This window comes from Bubalus kerabau, chromosome 12, assembly GCF_029407905.1.
Source record: "Bubalus kerabau isolate K-KA32 ecotype Philippines breed swamp buffalo chromosome 12, PCC_UOA_SB_1v2, whole genome shotgun sequence".
NCBI classification, from domain to species: Eukaryota; Metazoa; Chordata; class Mammalia; order Artiodactyla; family Bovidae; genus Bubalus; species Bubalus kerabau.
This window is the reverse complement of record NC_073635.1, coordinates 13,078,088-13,096,070: the sequence shown is the minus strand read 5'-3', so window position 1 is coordinate 13,096,070 and position 17,983 is coordinate 13,078,088. Positions and strand designations below refer to the sequence as shown.

The 17,983-nt window shown below is 36.3% G+C and overlaps 1 protein-coding gene across 4 annotated transcripts in view; it reads right to left on the bottom strand.

The window, feature by feature from the left end:
* DGKH (diacylglycerol kinase eta) overlaps positions 1-17,983 on the bottom strand; it is a 220,572-nt gene that overhangs the window by 36,903 nt on the left and 165,686 nt on the right. For all 4 annotated transcript variants that reach the window (XM_055541973.1, XM_055541974.1, XM_055541976.1 and 1 more), the window contains 6 exons: positions 17,703-17,825; positions 13,372-13,497; positions 10,760-10,877; positions 9,663-9,773; positions 9,427-9,523; positions 3,359-3,466 (listed from right to left, as the gene is read on the bottom strand). In XM_055541973.1, the coding sequence (XP_055397948.1) occupies positions 3,359-3,466; positions 9,427-9,523; positions 9,663-9,773; positions 10,760-10,877; positions 13,372-13,497; positions 17,703-17,825 (683 nt within the window). The remainder of the gene's footprint in view (positions 1-3,358; positions 3,467-9,426; positions 9,524-9,662; positions 9,774-10,759; positions 10,878-13,371; positions 13,498-17,702; positions 17,826-17,983) is intronic.

Here is a 17,983-nt window from a genome sequence, read left to right as displayed (position 1 = left end):
TGTGTCAGTTTCTTCATTGATAAAATTTAGATAAAAATTGTGAGTATTCATATGATAATCTCAATAGATGCAGAAAAAGCCTTTTACAAAATTCAGCACCCATTTATGATTAAAACTCTTTAAAAAATGGGCATAGAAGAAACCTATCTCAACATAGTAAAACCATATATGATAAGCCCACAGCATTATTCTCAATGGTGAAAAAATGAAAGCATTTCTCCTAAGATCAGGAATAAGACAAGGATGTCCATTCTTGCCACTATTATTCAACATAGTTTTGGAAATCCTAGCTACAGGAATCAGAGAAGAAAAAGAAGTAAAAGGAATCCAGATTGTAAAAGAAGAAGTAAAGCTCTCACCGTTTGCAGATGACATGATACTATACATAGAAAACCCTGAAGATATTATTACAAAATTGCTAGAGCTAATCAGTAAATTTAGCAAAGTCGCAAGATACAAAATCAATACACAGAAATCACTTGCATTCCTATATACTAACAATGAAAAATCAGAAAGAAAAATTGAGGAGTCAATCCCATTCACCATTGCAACAAAAAGAGTAAAATGTCTAGGAATAAACCTACCTAAGGAGACAAAAGAACTGTATACAGACAATTGTAAAATACTGATGAAAGAAATCAAAGATGACATAAACAGTTGCAGAGATATTCCACGTTCCTGGGTAGGAGGGATCAATATTGTGACAACGACTATACGAAACGCAATCTACAGATTCACTGCAACCCTATCAAATTACCAATGGCATTTTCCACAGAACTAGAACAAAAAAATTCACAATTCATATGAAACACAAAAGACCCCAAAGAGCCAAAGCAGTCTTGAGAAAGAAGAATGGAGCTGGAGGAATCAACCTTCCTGACTTCAGATTACACTACAAAGCTACAGTCATCAAGACAGTATGGAACTGGCATAACAACAGAAATATAGACCAATGGAACAAGATAGAAAGCCCAGAAATAAGCCCATACACCTATGGGTACCTTATTTTTGACAAAGGAGGCAAGAATATACAATGGAGAAAAGACAGCCTCTTCAATAAGCAGTGCTGGGGAAACTGGACAGCTACATGTAAAAGAATGAAATTAGAACACTTCTTAACACCATACACAAAGATAAAGTCAAAATGGATTAAAGACCTAAATGTAAGACCAGAAACTATAAAACTCTTAGAGGAAAACATAGGCAGAACACTCGATGACATAAAGCAAGATCCTCTATGACCCACCTCCCAGAGTATTGGAAATAAAAACAAAAGTAAACAAGTGGGAACTAATTAAACTTAAAAGCTTTTGCACAGCAAAGGAAACTATAAACAAGGTGAAAAGACAAACTTTAGAATGCGAGAAAATAATAGCAAATGAAACAACTGACAAAGGATTAATTTCCAAAATATACAAGCAGCTCATACTACTCAATGCCAGAAAAATAAATAATCTAATCAAAAAGTGAGAAAAAGATTTAAACAGACATTTCACCAAAGAAGACAAACAGATGGCTAATAAACACATGAAAAGATGCTCAACATGGCTTATTATTAGAGAAATGCAAATCAAAATTACAAGATATCAGCTCACACCAGTCAGAATGGCCATCATCAAAAAGTCTACAAACAATAAATGTTAGAGATGGTGTGGAGAAGAGGGAACCTTCTTGCACTGTTGGTAGGAGTGTAAATTGGTACAGCCACTATGGAAGACAGTATGGAGATTCCTTAAAAAACTAGGAATAAAACCACCATATGACCCAGCAATCCCACTTCTAGACATATACCAAAGACATATACCTGAGGAAACCAAAATTGAAAAAAATACATGCATTCCAACGTTCACTGAAGCACTATTTACATTAGCTAGAACATGGAAGCAGATGTTCTGTAGATGTTTATCAACAGATAAATGGATAAAGAAGCTGTTTTACATATACACAATGGAATATTACTCAGCCATAAAAAGAATGCATTTGAGTCAGTTCTAATGAGGTGGATGAACCTAGAGCCTATTATACAAAGTGAAGTAAGTCAGAAAGAGAAAGATAAATATCATATACTAATACATATATATGAAATCTAGAGAGATGGTACTGATGAATTTATTTGCAAGGCAGCAATGGAGAAACAGAGACAGAGAAGAGACATCGGGAGAGGGAAAGAGAGGGTGAATGTATGAAGAGAGTAACATGGAAACTTACATCACCATATGCAAACTAGATAGCCAATGGGAATTTTCTGTATGACTAAGAACTCAAACAGGGGCTCTGTATCAACCTAGAGGAGTGATTGTGAGGAGCTTGGACGGAGGTTCAAGAGGGAGGGGACATATGTACACCTATGGCTGATTCATATTGCTGTTTGACAGAAAACAATAAAATTCTGTAAAGCAATTATCCTTCAAATAAAAAATAAATACATTTAAAAATTTTATTTTTTAAATGTGGGTTATTAAGTTATGAATGTGAAATTCTCAGAACACTGTTTGCCTACCTAGTAGGGTTTCAAGAAACATTAGCTTTATTCATCTCAATCTGACTGATTTCTTCTTCTTGAAATATTTAAGAGTGATGATGGGCTGACAAATAACTGGTTGCTAATTTAAATTTCTATACTCCAATAGGATTGGAATATATTCATATTATGAAAATTACAAATATTTTCCAATTTATTTTATACCTTAATCCCTGCCTGCACATCTAAGAGCTCTGAGAAATTGGTTCAGTGAAAGCCACTACATCATAAGCCTCAAATCAAAGGGCCTATCATTCAGTGTATATGACTCTTCAAAGACCATGGTAAACTTTCCAGTTTTATTGTTATATATGCATTAATAAGTGTGTCATCTCTCATCTTTAGAACAACTGCATTTCTTAGGTTGTATTTTTTCTTTTTTTAATAAAGGAGAGTATAAGAACAAAAATAACCATATACCTCAATGGCCAAGTGAGCCCTTAGACATTTCTAAAAATTAAAACAGTAATAAAATACAAATTTAGAAAAGTAAAGGTACAGAAAAGTATTTTGGTATGCAGGATAATATTCCCCTCCCTGCCTTCCAAAATGCCCGTGTCCTCATTCCTGGAACCTGGGAATGTCACCTTACACGGCAAAGGAGCCTTTGCAGATGTGATTAAATTAGGGACCTTGAGGTGCGGAGATTGTCCTGGATGACTGGGGTGGGCCCAGTGTAATCACAGAAGTCATTATAAGTGGAAGCAGGAGGCAGAAGAGATCAGAGTGATGCAACGTGACAAGGGCTCAACTGCTTCCATCAGCTATGGGGATGGAGGCAGGGACCTCATGCCAAGGAATGTGGGCAACTTCTAGACAGAGCAAGGGAATACTTACATCATCTTCTTTAGTTCCACCCCAAAAGTTAGTGCCTCCGGCATAGCTGGGGATGTTCAGCACTGCTATTCCTTGCAGACTGGGGAGAGGAATATACTGCCCGTCACACTGTAAGGGCAAAGCTGAGAGGTCAGATCAAAAGAGCAGAACCACAAGTTTGGAAGACAGCAGAAGACCAAAGGCAAAGGACAATGGAGGAAAGTGGTGGTGACGTCAGCTTTCCTGTAAATATGTTCCTACACATTATCTCATTTTTTAATTTAAAAAATTTTACAGAGTAAATAATTATTTATTTACAGAAGTTGTTACAGAAAAACAAATTGAAAAAAAGTGTTTTATAAACCAACCTCAGTATTCACTGACGGATAAATGGATTAAAAATGTGATATATATACATATATATATATCACATATATATAAAATATGCTGTGCTATGCTTAGTTGTTCAGTTGTGTCTGACTCTTTGTGACCCCATGGACTTTATCCCACCAGGCTCCTCTGTCCATGGGATTCTCCAGGCTGGAGTGGGTTGCCATTTCCTTTTTGAGGGGCTCTTCCCGACCCAGGGATCGAAACCCGTGTCTCCTGTTCTAGCAGGCAGATTCTTTACCACTGAGTCACACATGAGTAAGTTCTTGCTGAAGAGAAGGTTTTAGCCTTTGTTTTGAAAGACAGGAGTCTGCACATGTCATACTTAAAACAGGTGCTGTATTTTCACTAATTCTCAAATTAAACTAATTAAAAATTAAAAAATAATTAACATAATTTTATAAAAATTCCATCTTAATGCCCAATGAAAATGATCTTCAACCTTTAGAACAAATGAGAATCTGGTCTGAACCCACTTTTCAAAAATTTTAAGTAAGTGCGAATACTTCCTGACACTAACCTCCACGAGGTGTTTTTAACTTTTCTGTTCCTTTGCATGACAACATAGTCAAAGGCTCACACTGTATCTGGGCGCCTAGGGCGGTTCCCGGCACACAGCAGGTGCTCAGTAAGTGTTTGATAAATGAATGAACAGAAAGTATTTAGTTGAACAATAAACCTTTTCTGAACTCAACTGAACAAATATTTTTGTGTGCTTTAGAAAAAAGTCGTATGAGTCACAAAGGAAATGGAAAAATGATATCTTCATAAATATAAAAGGAATACTAAAAAAATTCAGAGCAGTCCTTAAAGATTTTATCAATGAATATATTATTTGCAAGCATAATACGGAATAAGATGAAAATGTCAAAAGCTCCATATGCTTTGCTGAATTTAACATACATGCATTAGGAAAACATCCAGGGTTAAGAGCTTAATGTCCATTTCATATAGTCTCAGGGAAAGCATGAGCAGTACAGATTCAATAAATTAAGGTCACCTGATTCAACTGTTTCTTTCAGATTCAGGAGTAAATTCAGGAGTGTTATATTTTTTTGTATAATCTTTTCTAATTTCATATTTCCACTTGTTCATGATGCTGCAAAATGCTTTAAAACTGCAGTCACACTTTTTTCTGATCAGTGTTTGCTTTTCAGCTCCTTTCATTAGGAACTATGGGAAGACAGGGGGCCTGTTTGGAATTCTGTCACTTATTTGGTCAAATGCCTTAGACTTTCAGAGATTCATTTTGCTCATTGGGAAAATGGGCTAATAATACTTCATCCACAGTGTGGCCAACAAGGTACGGGATGAAAAAATATCTAAAACATCTAGTAGGGAGTCAGTAGATGTCTTTTTTCAGTTATATTACAAATTAATGTTTTACAGGGAAAAAAACTGGAGTTGAAGTTTTGGCTTCTCCAGGTACCAACTGCTTGATCTTAGTTAGGTAAGTGACTTAAAATGAAATAAATAATAATACTTGCCTCATAAAGAATAATAACTCTCATAAAGTTTAAATATTAAACATAATATGTAGAAAGCATTCAGGAAGCTTCAATTATTATTTTTGTTGCTGTTTAGTCACTCAGTTGTGTCTGATTCTCTTCTGACCCCACGGACTGTAGCCCGCCAGGCCCCTCTGTCCACAGGTTCTCCAGGCAAGAATACTAGAGTGGGCTGCCATTTCCTGCTCCAGGGGATCTTCCCAACCCAGGGATTGAACCTGCGTCTCCTGCATTGGCAGGCAGATTCTTTATTACTGAGCCACCAGGGAAGCCCTCAATTATTACACAAGATGACTTAAAATGCAGCTATAGTCATTATTATTGAATGAACTAAATAAAGATAGAAATTACTATAAGCCAATTTTAACAAATTATGGAAACAACTGTTGTGAGACTATGGAAATATGTGAAATTACAAAAAAAGTGAATTAAACAACTCTTTGTTATATTTTATTAAGGATTACAGGTGAACATTGTTTTTCTCCTTCATGTATCTTGGTATTAAAAGGACTCAAAACAGTATTTGATCATTACTTCACTTAAAATCTAGAACAAGCTGCTTGATGCATGTAAATTAGGTATATCTGGACAAAAAAGTCATCTTTAGGAAAAAATTTGAATCTTAATGACATTTTTCATTCATAGGTCAAAGGTATTTCTGCTCTACAAATTGCAAAATTTGATATTACATTATTCTACGTTTCTGGCATTCCCATGATTGTAGAGAGGATTATAAATGTCATTCAAAGGTTCTAAATCTTCAGTACCTATCAGATTCACAGGGTATATGGCTTGAGAAACAGGGCTTATATTTGCATAATTCTTTACAGTTTAAACTGTGATTTCTCATATCAATGAATTATAATTCTGCACATAAGCATTATTTTATCCATTTTGCCATTGGAAAAGCCAGGGCCAAGGTCTTTGCTTTGGGCAAACTCAAAGTCAACACATGACTTCTATACAACACAACAGGGGAAGGCAGACTCCTGAGCAAAAAGCTGAGGTTTTTTGGCCAGTGACTGGCACTTGATGAAAAGGGATCTTTCTGAGAAAAATTCCCTAAGCCCTGTGTCTCTCTTCTTCACCTTTATCCCAAGTGATCCAACATCAAGGAAGTTAATTTTTCAACAATGGACCTTCCATGGTCCTCAGGAGTAACAGGCGTTTTGTTTGTTTATTTTTAACTATAGCAAAGAATTCTCTTAATTTTTCTACTTTACCTTTTGTGCATATTAACAAGATGCTTTCACCTATCTTGTTTTCCTAAATTTACGTTCCTTTTAATCACTGAATATAAACTTCTGTATCAGGTCAAAATTATATCAAGTTCTGAATCTGAGGTTCAAAAACCAAGGGTCCACGGTTAGATTCACTGTTTGTTAACTAGAATGGTAAAAACATATCTCTCATAGTCAGCAATCTCTGAAATCTAGCAATACACTCAATAATAAATGCAGAAAATAAACCACACATTGGCAATACAGTACTTGTGACTTCATCACAATAGAAACCAATATTTTGTATTATATTACAGGCATTTCAGATATCTTTTAGTATCATTTATGTTCATCATTACTTCAAAAGTAATGGTAAAAGTGTGAAGTGTTAGTTGCTTAGTTGTGTCTGACTCTTTGCCACCCATAGACTGTAGCCCACCAGGTTCATCTGTTTATGGAATTCTCCAGGCAAGAATACTGGAGTGGGTTGCCATTCCCTTGTCCAGGGGATTTTCCTGACCCAAGGATTGAACCTCTTCTATATTGCAGGAAGAATCTTTACTATCTGAGCCACCAGGGAAGCCCATACTTACTATTATATATACCATTAGATTTTTGTCATTTGATGTAGCAATAAAGAAACAAATATATTACTCTACAATGCTTTAAAAATATTTTGTTAATTTATTTCAATATTATTTTATTTTGTGTCTATATATATTTAAAGAGTGCTTTAAAAACAATATTCTGAGAAGGGGTCCATAGTTTTTAATAGCATGCCAAAAGGGTTCACAGATCAAAAAGTGTTAAGAACCTCTGCTTAATGGAGATTACAAAGCAGCTGTGTAGGATATTGTTCAGAATTTGGACCATCAATCAAAAAGGACAGAAACAGAACTTCTGAAGACCTGAAGGCTCTCCTAGAAATAAAGCAATCCAGTCATTCTCATTCTGGATAGTTCCCCAAATCCTAAAGATGGCCAGCTATGGGTCTTGACCACACAACACTTAACAAATTATGTAAATGATCATTTGCCTGTCTGTTTCCCTCTCAAGTCAGGGCCAGGACCTGTGCAAGCTTATGGGGCTAACAAAAACTTACCCATCCTTAAGCAGAGCGTAGCTGACTAGGGGACATGAATAAGGAAAATGATTATACAGGCAATCCATAGGCAAGAACCCAAGTTGAGCAATGGATGGGGTGGCCAACAATAGCATTTACAGAGTATGAGCCTTCCTGATTTTGTACCTTTTCAGCCAGTAACATCTATCTTCATTTCATAAGCGATGATAAATCAAACCAGTGGATCATGTAGCTGTGCTCTACAGTGGCAGGTAGAATAGGTTTATTTTTGCTAGGACATTTAGTTGATAATGAATGAGCCAGACACCTCTCTAGTCCATATTCCATTACTAAGATAACAACTAAAATAAAAAACATTCTGTTTAATTCATTGAGCTGTCAACTTAAGATTTGTCCCGGTGGCTCAGACAGTAAGGAGTCTGCCTGTAATGCAGGAGACCTGGGGTTCAATCTCTGGGTTGGGAAGATCTCTTGGAGAAGAAAATAGCAACCCAGTCTAGTATTCTCGCCTTGAGAATCCCATGGACTGAGGAGTGTGGCGGGCTACAGTCCATGGGGTTGCAAAGAGTTGGAGAAAACTGAGCGACTACCAATTTCCCTTTCACTGTATGCAGTCTATACCTCAACTTAAAATATCCGGTTATAAAAAGATCCAAGATAGGAAAGACAAGCCTATCATCATAAACAGTGAGCTCTGGAACAAAGGTGAAGGAAAATAATACTCTAAGAAATGAGTACACTTCTCGGGGCTTCCCTGGTGGCTTAGTCGGTAAAGAATCGGCCTTCAATGCTGGATCCTGGGTTGGGAAGATCCCCTGGAGGAGGAGATGGCAACCCACTCCAGTATTCTTGCCTGGGGAATCCCCATGGACAGAGGAGCCTGGTGGGCTACAGCCCATGGGTTTGCAAAAAGTCAGACATGACTGAGCGACTAAGCACACACATACACAAGCAGACTTTTCAGAGCCATGTCCTCTATCTTCTTTTTTCTGTTACCAGATTAAAGAACTTTTGCTGTCCTTATCATCCTATTTAAATTAGCAAAAAAAAAAAAATACTAGAAAATGTAAATGCTCAGAATCTCTTTTGATTTTATTAACTTGTTGTTAGAATTAACTGGAACAAAGTATACATTTAACTTAAAAACTATTTATTGTGAATGGTATTTTCAGAGATTTGTGAAACTTCAGGCATTATAGAATCAAGTCAGAATTTAGAAACTTAAATGAAAAAAAATCTGATAAAAATGCTTTCCTGGGAGGGAGGTTCCAGAGGGAGGGGGCATATGTATACTCTATGGCTGATTAATGGTGATGTATGGCAGAAACCAACACAACACTGTAAAGCAATTATCCTCCAGTTAAAAATAAATAAAATTTAAAAATGCTATCCTGTGTATGTACACACTTCCATGGTCTGGCCTTTTCACGGGGAACCTCAATTTCATAGAAACATCTAAATTTCAGGATCTAATGATAATGGTAATAAAGTGTATCACTCATATCCAGTGTCTAATACCTCCTTTGGCATAAAGTAGAAAACCACATTTATTTTTTTTCCCTCCAGTGTTTAACCACTATTCAAGAGAATAAAGTGTGCCTTAAATGTCCTACGTGTTAGTCACTTAGTCATGTCCAACTCTTTGCAACCCCTTGGTCTGTCCATGGAATTCTCTAGGCAAGAACACTGGAGTGGGTAGCCATGCCCTTCTCCAGGGGATCTTCCCGACCCAAGGTTCAAACTGGAATCTCCTGCAGTACGGGCAAGATTCTTTACCATCTGAGCTACCAGGGGAGCCCATTCAAGAGAACAGTTAAGGCCAAATCAGCTCCACAAATAAATCTTGCAAGATAATCTGAAATTTCTTTACTATCAAGATGAACTTACTTCGAGTTGAACCCTCTGTTCCAAATTCTTGTATGATCTTTGTAATAATTCCCGAGTTCCAAGGACTCCATACCACATCAAGTTTTTAGTTCGGCTCCTGAAAATAAACATAGGCAGAGAATTTCTGTAACTATTATTTATTTACCCTTTAAACGTAGAGTGAGCCAAAGAGGTAATAAATGAAATTAAATTAAACTGCCTTTGTGTAATTACATTATCACTATTATCCAAATTACCTGCATTTTTCAGGGTGCTCCTCTCTCTTATTATTAAATTCTAATGAAATTTTTGCATCTAATCCAATCCCAAAGTAATTGTTCATGACACATTTTTCTGAATAGCCATCTCTACAATAAGGAAAAGTACGTGAAAGTCAATTTCAGGTTCATAACAACAATTACAATTTGCACACAAAATAACACGGCATCATTTAAGCTTACATTTCCCATAGAAAAGGGGAAAGTTTACCAGGAATCATTTCCTATTTACGTGCCATGTGTATGCCCCAGCGTGTCGTAAATTTCAGAACAAGCGACCTAAAGGGACTGTGGGCAGGGGAAGTGGAGACAGTAGTGGTAATGCTTTTTCTATTAATTGTAACAAAATCTTAGTTCTTCTACTTCCTATGTAAGCCCCTCACTACATACACAAATGAGAGGGCCTCACAGTCAGATGCTAATACTCTTTTTTTGGTCAGAAAGTCTCCTCCACACTTGTACTTTTATTGAGTATTTATTAAGCAGAAAACAACTAAATTAGTCCCTTCTTCTAGGCGCTTTAAAAAAGTACAAAGGAGTCTGGCACACTCCTTCAGGAGTGTCATTAGAGAAATGAGACATAAAAAAGCAAAGTTAAATATGGAAGTAAAACAAAGCATCAGTACATATTTGAACAACTGATGTTTTAAAGGAATTTTAAGAAGGGAAGGGATCAGTATGAGCCAGAAACTCCCTGAAATAAGTAAACCTTGATGTTGAAAGATGGAAGAATTGGCAAGGCTGAGAAAAAATGAGGTGAAAGGAATAGCAAAATTACAATTATGAAGGCAGTGATGGATAAAACATTCCAGGGAAAAGTGTATACAGCTGCAACTCACTTTGCCACTGGGTTGGTATCCGAGACTACAGGCTGGAAGGGACCTACCTGAGATCATGAAAACCACTGTATTTCACATGTGTTAATGTATTCATCATCATCAACTTTTGAAATTTTCTGATGATTCTTTTTTTGGATGTGGGACTATTTTTATTGTAATGTATTTAAAATGTTACCATTCGTATAAGACAGAAACAAGGAAAGCCAAAACAAAATATATGCAAAAGTATATTCTTACACTGAATCTGGATCTGGGTCAATAAATGGCGTGGCACCAAAAGGGTCAATATTTGCTAGCAACATTTTGTTGATAATAGAACTTCCAGCAATTGAGGCAGCTAGTCCTGCTCTTAAACCTGGCCAGGAAAAAAAATACAGGATCACACGTTAAGAGAAGAACAGAAACAGCCAATACATTGTTTTCAGTTTTCATCAGAAACATCTTGCTCCCAAAGCATGGAGCAAAATATCTCTATGGTTTTCAGTGTTTGTTCTCATTAATCAAAACTAAGAATTATGATATTGGTAAATACAAGGTTTCTGATGCTCCTTTTTATGATCTGTTGTCATAAAAAGTGAAAGAGATAAGGACCTAAATAGGAGTCTCTTCTTGACAGTTTCTCATTGACCATCAATGATTCTGTAATTCCAATAAGTAACCACTGCTTCCTTTTCATTAGCAAAGAAGGCAGGGAAGGGAGTCTGTAAGGAATTTACAATAAAGGCCGAATTATCCAGAATGTCACAGAGTTATCATTTTCACACTCTCGAAGCACAGACAATAATACTCAAGTAAAAATGCTGACGTCCAAGGGTGAAAGCTCAGTGTTGGTGTCAAAAATAAGTAGTAAAATATTAAACCCAGGTATTTATGGATTTTAGAAGAATACAGCCTTGAACATAAAAATGAAGCATCTTACCTCTAAATATGCAAAACTTCAAATTTATTTCAACAACTAGTTAGCTTTCTACTAACTAGTTATAGTATTCAAAGCTAATGAGTTTTATGATTTACCAAACCAAATGTTAAGGCCAGAAGCACTAAGGAATAAGGACCCCAGGGAAGAGACAGACAAAAAGGAAAGAATAGTGAAGAAAAATAGGTCTTGCAATTGAGAAACACTAGGAAATTAGGAAACAAAGTCCTTTCTTTAGCTAACATTCCTTTCTTCAACAAAGCGCTCCTCTTAGAAATGTTCGTTATTTTAGTTACAAAGTTTAGCTGATTATCAAATAATCAAGATTAACTGTATTCTATCATTTACTCTCATAGTTTCGAATATACAACGGTTATGCCAGTTTCCTTTACATCTAAATAAGTAAATAAATGAACAAAACAACCATGCTGGTGAGAGAAAAACAGCTTGAAAAGATGAAAAGTCATATTTCGGATACTCCAAAGAAAAGCATAGTATTTTCTAAAATGTTTTAAGGTTAGCCATATGTACAGCTTCCATCCAGAAGGGTCCAGGTTTGAAGAGAGACAGGACCTCTAGACATAGAATCCTTTCCAGAACTAAATGTGTCCTGGATTTATCATTTATACTTTAATATTTTCATTAAGATATAATTCACATACCATAAAATTCACCCCTTTAAAGTATGTAACTAAGTTTTACATACACAAAGTTGTTCAATGATCATCACTACCTGATTCAGAACTTTTTATTACCACTGAAAGAAACCCCATATGGGTTTGCAGTTATTTTCCATTCCTTCCAGGGCCCCCAGGTCTCAGATCCTGGAAACCACTAAGCCACGAAAGTTCTCTTTCCCTATAGACTGGACTCTTCTGGACATGTCATGTAAATGGAAGCATATAATATGCGCCTTTCTGTGTTGAGCTTCTTTCGTTTGGCATAATGTTTTCAAGGGTAATTATGTTATAGCATATATCAGTGGTTCATCATTTTTAATGACTGAGTAATATTCCATTGTATGGACATAGCATATTTTGTTTCTCCACTCATCAACTGATGAATATTTGGGTTGTTTCCACTTTTTGACTATTATAGTACAGTGAAGTCGCTCAGTCGTGTCCAACTCTGCGATCCCATGGACTGTAGTCTACCAGGCTTCTCTGTCCATGGGATTTTCCAGGCAAGAGTACTAGAGTGGGTTGCCATTTCCTTCTCCAGGGGATCTTCCGGATCCAGGGATCGAACCCAGGTCTCCTGCATTGCAGGCAGACGCTTTACCCTCTGAGCCACAAGAAGCTCTATATATGACTATAATAAATAATAATAAAGTCTCCAAATATTACTCTTGAATTGTGATACACCTTTAAAAAATCATTTGTAGAAGAGACTGATTTTTAGAGTGTAATCTAGGTTCCAAACTACTCTGGAATCAATTTGGAAAGTTTTCACTAAGGCAAACAAATGGTACTTAAGGAGGTCTCTGAGACATTTATCCTAAATCCTAAGCCCTTATCAGGGCTGAAACAGATGCCTCAGATATCCCAAAATGATGCAATATTATCAGTCTAAAAATAACTATAGATGCTTGTGGCTTAAAACTAAGAGGAAGGCTGTAAGGATACTTAAAAGTTGGTTAAATATAAGATCAAATTTACTTTAGGACTTAAATTCAGATTCCTGGGTTCCACTCTAGAGCTACTCAATCAAAAGTTCTCAGGTCAGGGGCCAGGAATATGCTTTCTAAGAGTTTTCAGGCAATTCTTATACACACCACAGTCTAAGGATCTGGACTTCGATCAATAAAAGTACTAAGAACACCCTCTTAAAGAAACACTTTATGAGCACATTTCTATAAAGTTCAGGAAGATGAATACTTATACATTTTCACAGATATACTTAAAAATACACCATGTTTCAGAGTCAGTACTACCTGGGCAAATTATTCTGGTATTGAGCACAGGGAGGTTTTCCTTGCTGGCTGCCACAGGGGCACCAGGGCCAGAGTCAGTTTGGGAACGACCAGCCCGGCCATCCGGAGACCGAGGTGCACCTTTAACTGTGGGCAAAAAGTCCAGATTAAAAAGAGATGCTGATAAAGCTGTTTTAAAAAACAGGCAAGTCTCTATACACTTGATGACATAAAATAATTTCATACATGTTTAATCGGTAGGACTGAAAATATTACCTTGTGTTTACCTTTTTATTTATTTATTTTTTTTACCATTTTCTATTCATTTTCTTGGGATTTACCACGTGGAAGGAATGTGTCACAGGTAGCTGTATTGATCTCTCATTTTAAATAGATGATGATCAATAGGATCAGACAGTAAACTATCTGCCTGTAATGCAGGAGACCAGGGCTTGATCCCTGGGTCAGGAAGATTCCCTGGAGGAGGGCATGGCAACTCACTCCAGTACTCTTGCCTGGAGAATCCCCATGGACAGAGGAGCCTGGTGGACTAGAGTCCATGGGGGTCACAAAGAGTCGGACACGACTGGGCAACTAACATTTTCACTTTTCACCATAATTAAAGGTCAGTGATACTCATAATCTGAAAGTGAACAGTCCATATTTAAAGAAAGGAAATTTTGACACCTGACAATCTTTGAAAATGGAACATATATATTGTAGTGTATATTACCAATGCAATCCTTTTCTCAAAAATGTTGAGTAAATAATCAAATGTAATTAATGTAATTCCCAGAGGAAAAATATTATTTTTTCAAATGAAATCAATATACTTTTATGTCTCAATTAACCATTACTCAAAGAAAACAGTTCTACCATATCCTTATAAAAGCTAATTAAAAAAATTATTCCAAAACAGAATTATTCTCAAAGTAAACAATAAAAAGAGATTTAATTCTACCTAAACTGGCACAATTTAATGGAGATCAAATATCTTTAACTGATTTAGGAGCAGTTGGCAGGTGTTTAAAAGAAACAGTAATCCTCAAACTCAATTTAAAAATACTCTAAAACCTTATTATCTTTACTTTGCCTAAGACTAATTACAAACTAACTATATTAATCTTACACTCTCATCTCTCTGCTCAAAAACTGTCCAGTTGCACTAAGGAAAAGGAACAGAACAGAACTCTTTTTTTTTTTTTTTAAGACAGATGGGAGCCCTGGAACTAATTTCTTTTAAAAACAACCTTTTGATATTCATCTCTGATAAAAAAACCAGAGAGTATTCTAGTGACCAAGATTGATGTTTCACTACAGGTAACTAAATTAATGTTTCACGGCTCTTCTTAAACGTAACATATCATTGATCACATTAATGTGTATTTTGCACATCACAGACATACAAATAATCAACTTATTCAATGATAATATAATGAATGTGCTTCAGAAAGTTAATGATTTAACTTAGAAAACACTCTTCCAGATACTGATGCCCAATAAACTGGAATACTAGGCAAAAATTAAGAACAAATGCTGTACCATAAAGACTTGCATAATCTATGCTTATTTCAATAACAATATCTACGTCATTCTATCTCTATTTTTTTGGTTTTCTTTGCAGACTACAACAGAAGCATCAAATTCATGACAGTATAGTAAGATGGGATGGTAGGTGGTTGGAAAACCAAAACCAATGAGTGCTGAAAACCCAGTCCTCCAAAGAGCCGTTCACTATGTCCAGAAGGAGGAGTGTATGAGTACTGGTGTGCTATTACATTACAGAAATACCTGGAAGATGCTGCTCAAAATGGGGCATCATATTTTAATGGGGCATCATATTGACCATTAATGAGAAAAACAAAAGGTTTAAAATGATCACGTTAGATTGGTAAAATAATTTACTAGACAGAATCTGGAAAAAGAATATGCAATGTGTGGAAAGAGGATATGATCCCCTGAAAGCTGTTTTCGGTAAGGGCTGTCCCCTGGAAGAGCAATCTGCAATATCATGAAATGATGCGTGTAAAACTGAACCATGAAGCAGATGTCAGTAGTTGTTTCTCTTAACATGATCATACAAAACGTTTTTTAATAATAACATAACCATGGGTAGAAATTTAAGGAAGAAAATATAGAGCTCAATACATTGACAGAAGAAAAACTTTCTAACAATTAGAGCTGATCATGAGAGCAGACTCCAAAATCACTGCAGATGATGCCTGTAGCCACGAAATTAAAAGATGCTTGCTCCTTGGAAGAAAAGCTATGACAAACCTAGACAGTGTATTGAAAAGTTGAGACATCACTTTGCCAACAAAGGACTGTATGGTCAAAGCTATGGTTTTTCCAGTAGTCATGTATGGATGTGAGAGTTGGACTGTAAAGAAGGCTGACTGCCAAGGAACTGATGTTTTTAAATTGTGGTGCCGGAGAAGACTCTTGAGAGTCCCTTGGACAGCAACGAGATCAAACCAGTCCATCCTAAAGGAAATCACCCCTGAATATTCATTGGAAGGACTGATGCTTAAGCTGAAGCTCTAATACTTTGGCCACTTGATGCAAAGAGTTGACTTACTGGAAAAGACCCTAATGCTGGGAAAGAATGAAGGTGGGATAAGGGGCGACAGAAAATGAACTGGTTGGAAGCCATCACCGAATCAATGGATATGAGTTTGAGCAAACTCTGGGAGATAGTTAAGGATAGGGAAGCCTGGAGTGCTGCAGTTTATGGGGTTGCAAAGAGTCAGGCACGATTTAGAGACTGAACAACAACAACGAGCGTGGGGTGTAGTGACAGTGAATAATCCAAGGCTCAATGACCATTGGTCAAGGGTGTAAAATATGCCTGCACTGGATTATATTCTGCAATGGGGCCATTTAAGGTCAAAAAGGTCAAAGGTTAAATTAATATAACTGGGTTATGTGCTGGAAAAGGTCTGCTAAGTCACTTCAGTCGTGTCCGACTCTGTGCGACCCCATAGACGGCAGCCCACCAGGCTCCACCGTCCCTGGGATTCTCCAGGCAAGAACACTGGAGTGGGTTGCCATTTCCTTCTCCAATGCACGAAAGTGAAAAGTGAAGTCGCTCAGTCATGTCCGACTCTTAGCAACCCTATGGACTGCAGCCTACCAGGCTCCTCCGTCCATTGGATTTTCCAGGCAAGAGGACTGGAGTGGGTTGCCATTTCCTTCTCCAGGAAAAGATCTAAAAAGGTCTAAAATAAGGTCCAAAAAGACGCTGTAAAATATGAAAGAACTGGTTATAGGTCAGACACATGAGGTCTATAATATGGTCCAGTTTCAAAGTTTCTAGGAGTTTTAAATACAATTAAGAACTAGTCTTTCAAAGTTAGTGTAGTTAGTAGCAACAACAGCAGAAGCAGTAGCAATAATCATAATCGTGACACTGACCGCAAACATTCCTTTTCAGCACAACGTATCTAGAGCTATTCTAGGCACTTAACGGGCGTTAACTTATTTAAACACCACAAAAAAGTAGATACGTTATTACCCCCATTTTACAAACGAGGACACTGCAGAGAACTTAAGTAATCTACCCAAGTTTACATGTAATGAAAGTAAAAACAAAAATTTAATGATTATAAACAGTTGTGATAGAATAGTATTGATTTTCATGTGTACTATGTTAAGTATTTTCATATTATCTTCTCGCCTTCACTAATAATTCGGCTTGTTTTATATCCTAGTAAATTAATACCTTTTCCCTTATTCAACACGAAAAATTAAAAGTATAAATTCATCTTCAGTTAAAACTGGAAAAGTAGAGAAATAGTTAATAGTCTTCAAGCAACTACATATTAATTCCCTGGCAAAAATAATTTCAGTAGGGATAGGGTTGTAACTAGATGTCCTATGATTTAAAAACTTAATTTAGCAATAAGGATTATCAACCATCTAGGCTGATCAATAGAACTCAAGGGACCAATGAATTATTTAAATGCCACGTTTTATGCTTGTGAAGTCTGCAGCTTCCATATTATTCTCAAAGAAATCTGAAAGCTAAAACAAGTTAAAATCTTCAGTTTTGGTAGTTACTCTTCCTAAAGGAAAATTAAGATATTTAGCCATGTTTGGTCCCCAAATTCTTAGTTTATGATGATGATTTCCAGATTAAATGATAAAAAGGGATGCGAGAGTACCTGACAATAGTCTAAACAATGTTACCTTCATTATTTCAGCATTCATGAATACCTAAGCTTTAATTTCTGAAAAACCTTGTTAAAAATAAAAATGCAAATAGTTTATTTCATACTAATAAGCTGTTCGAAAACAGAAAGCAGAGTTACATTTTATCTAATCCCAAAATAATCTTATCACAGTTTTCTTACCAGTTAATGACTCTTTTGCATCATCTTCTTTTAACTGATCTTTGGAATCATCTGCTTCTGTGCTATCATAATCGAATGACTGATTAACTAGTTCAGAGGAGTGAACTGGCTGGTCATCCATCACTTTAAGTAGCAAGAGGAGAAATATGTTTGAATGAGCAAAAATAAGATCCATAAATATTAACGTATTCTTGGAAAATTGAAATATAAACTCAAAGAAATTTCCCATTCACCAATAAGCACTGATTGGCAGTGAACTCTGGGGTCATGTGGTGTCTGTT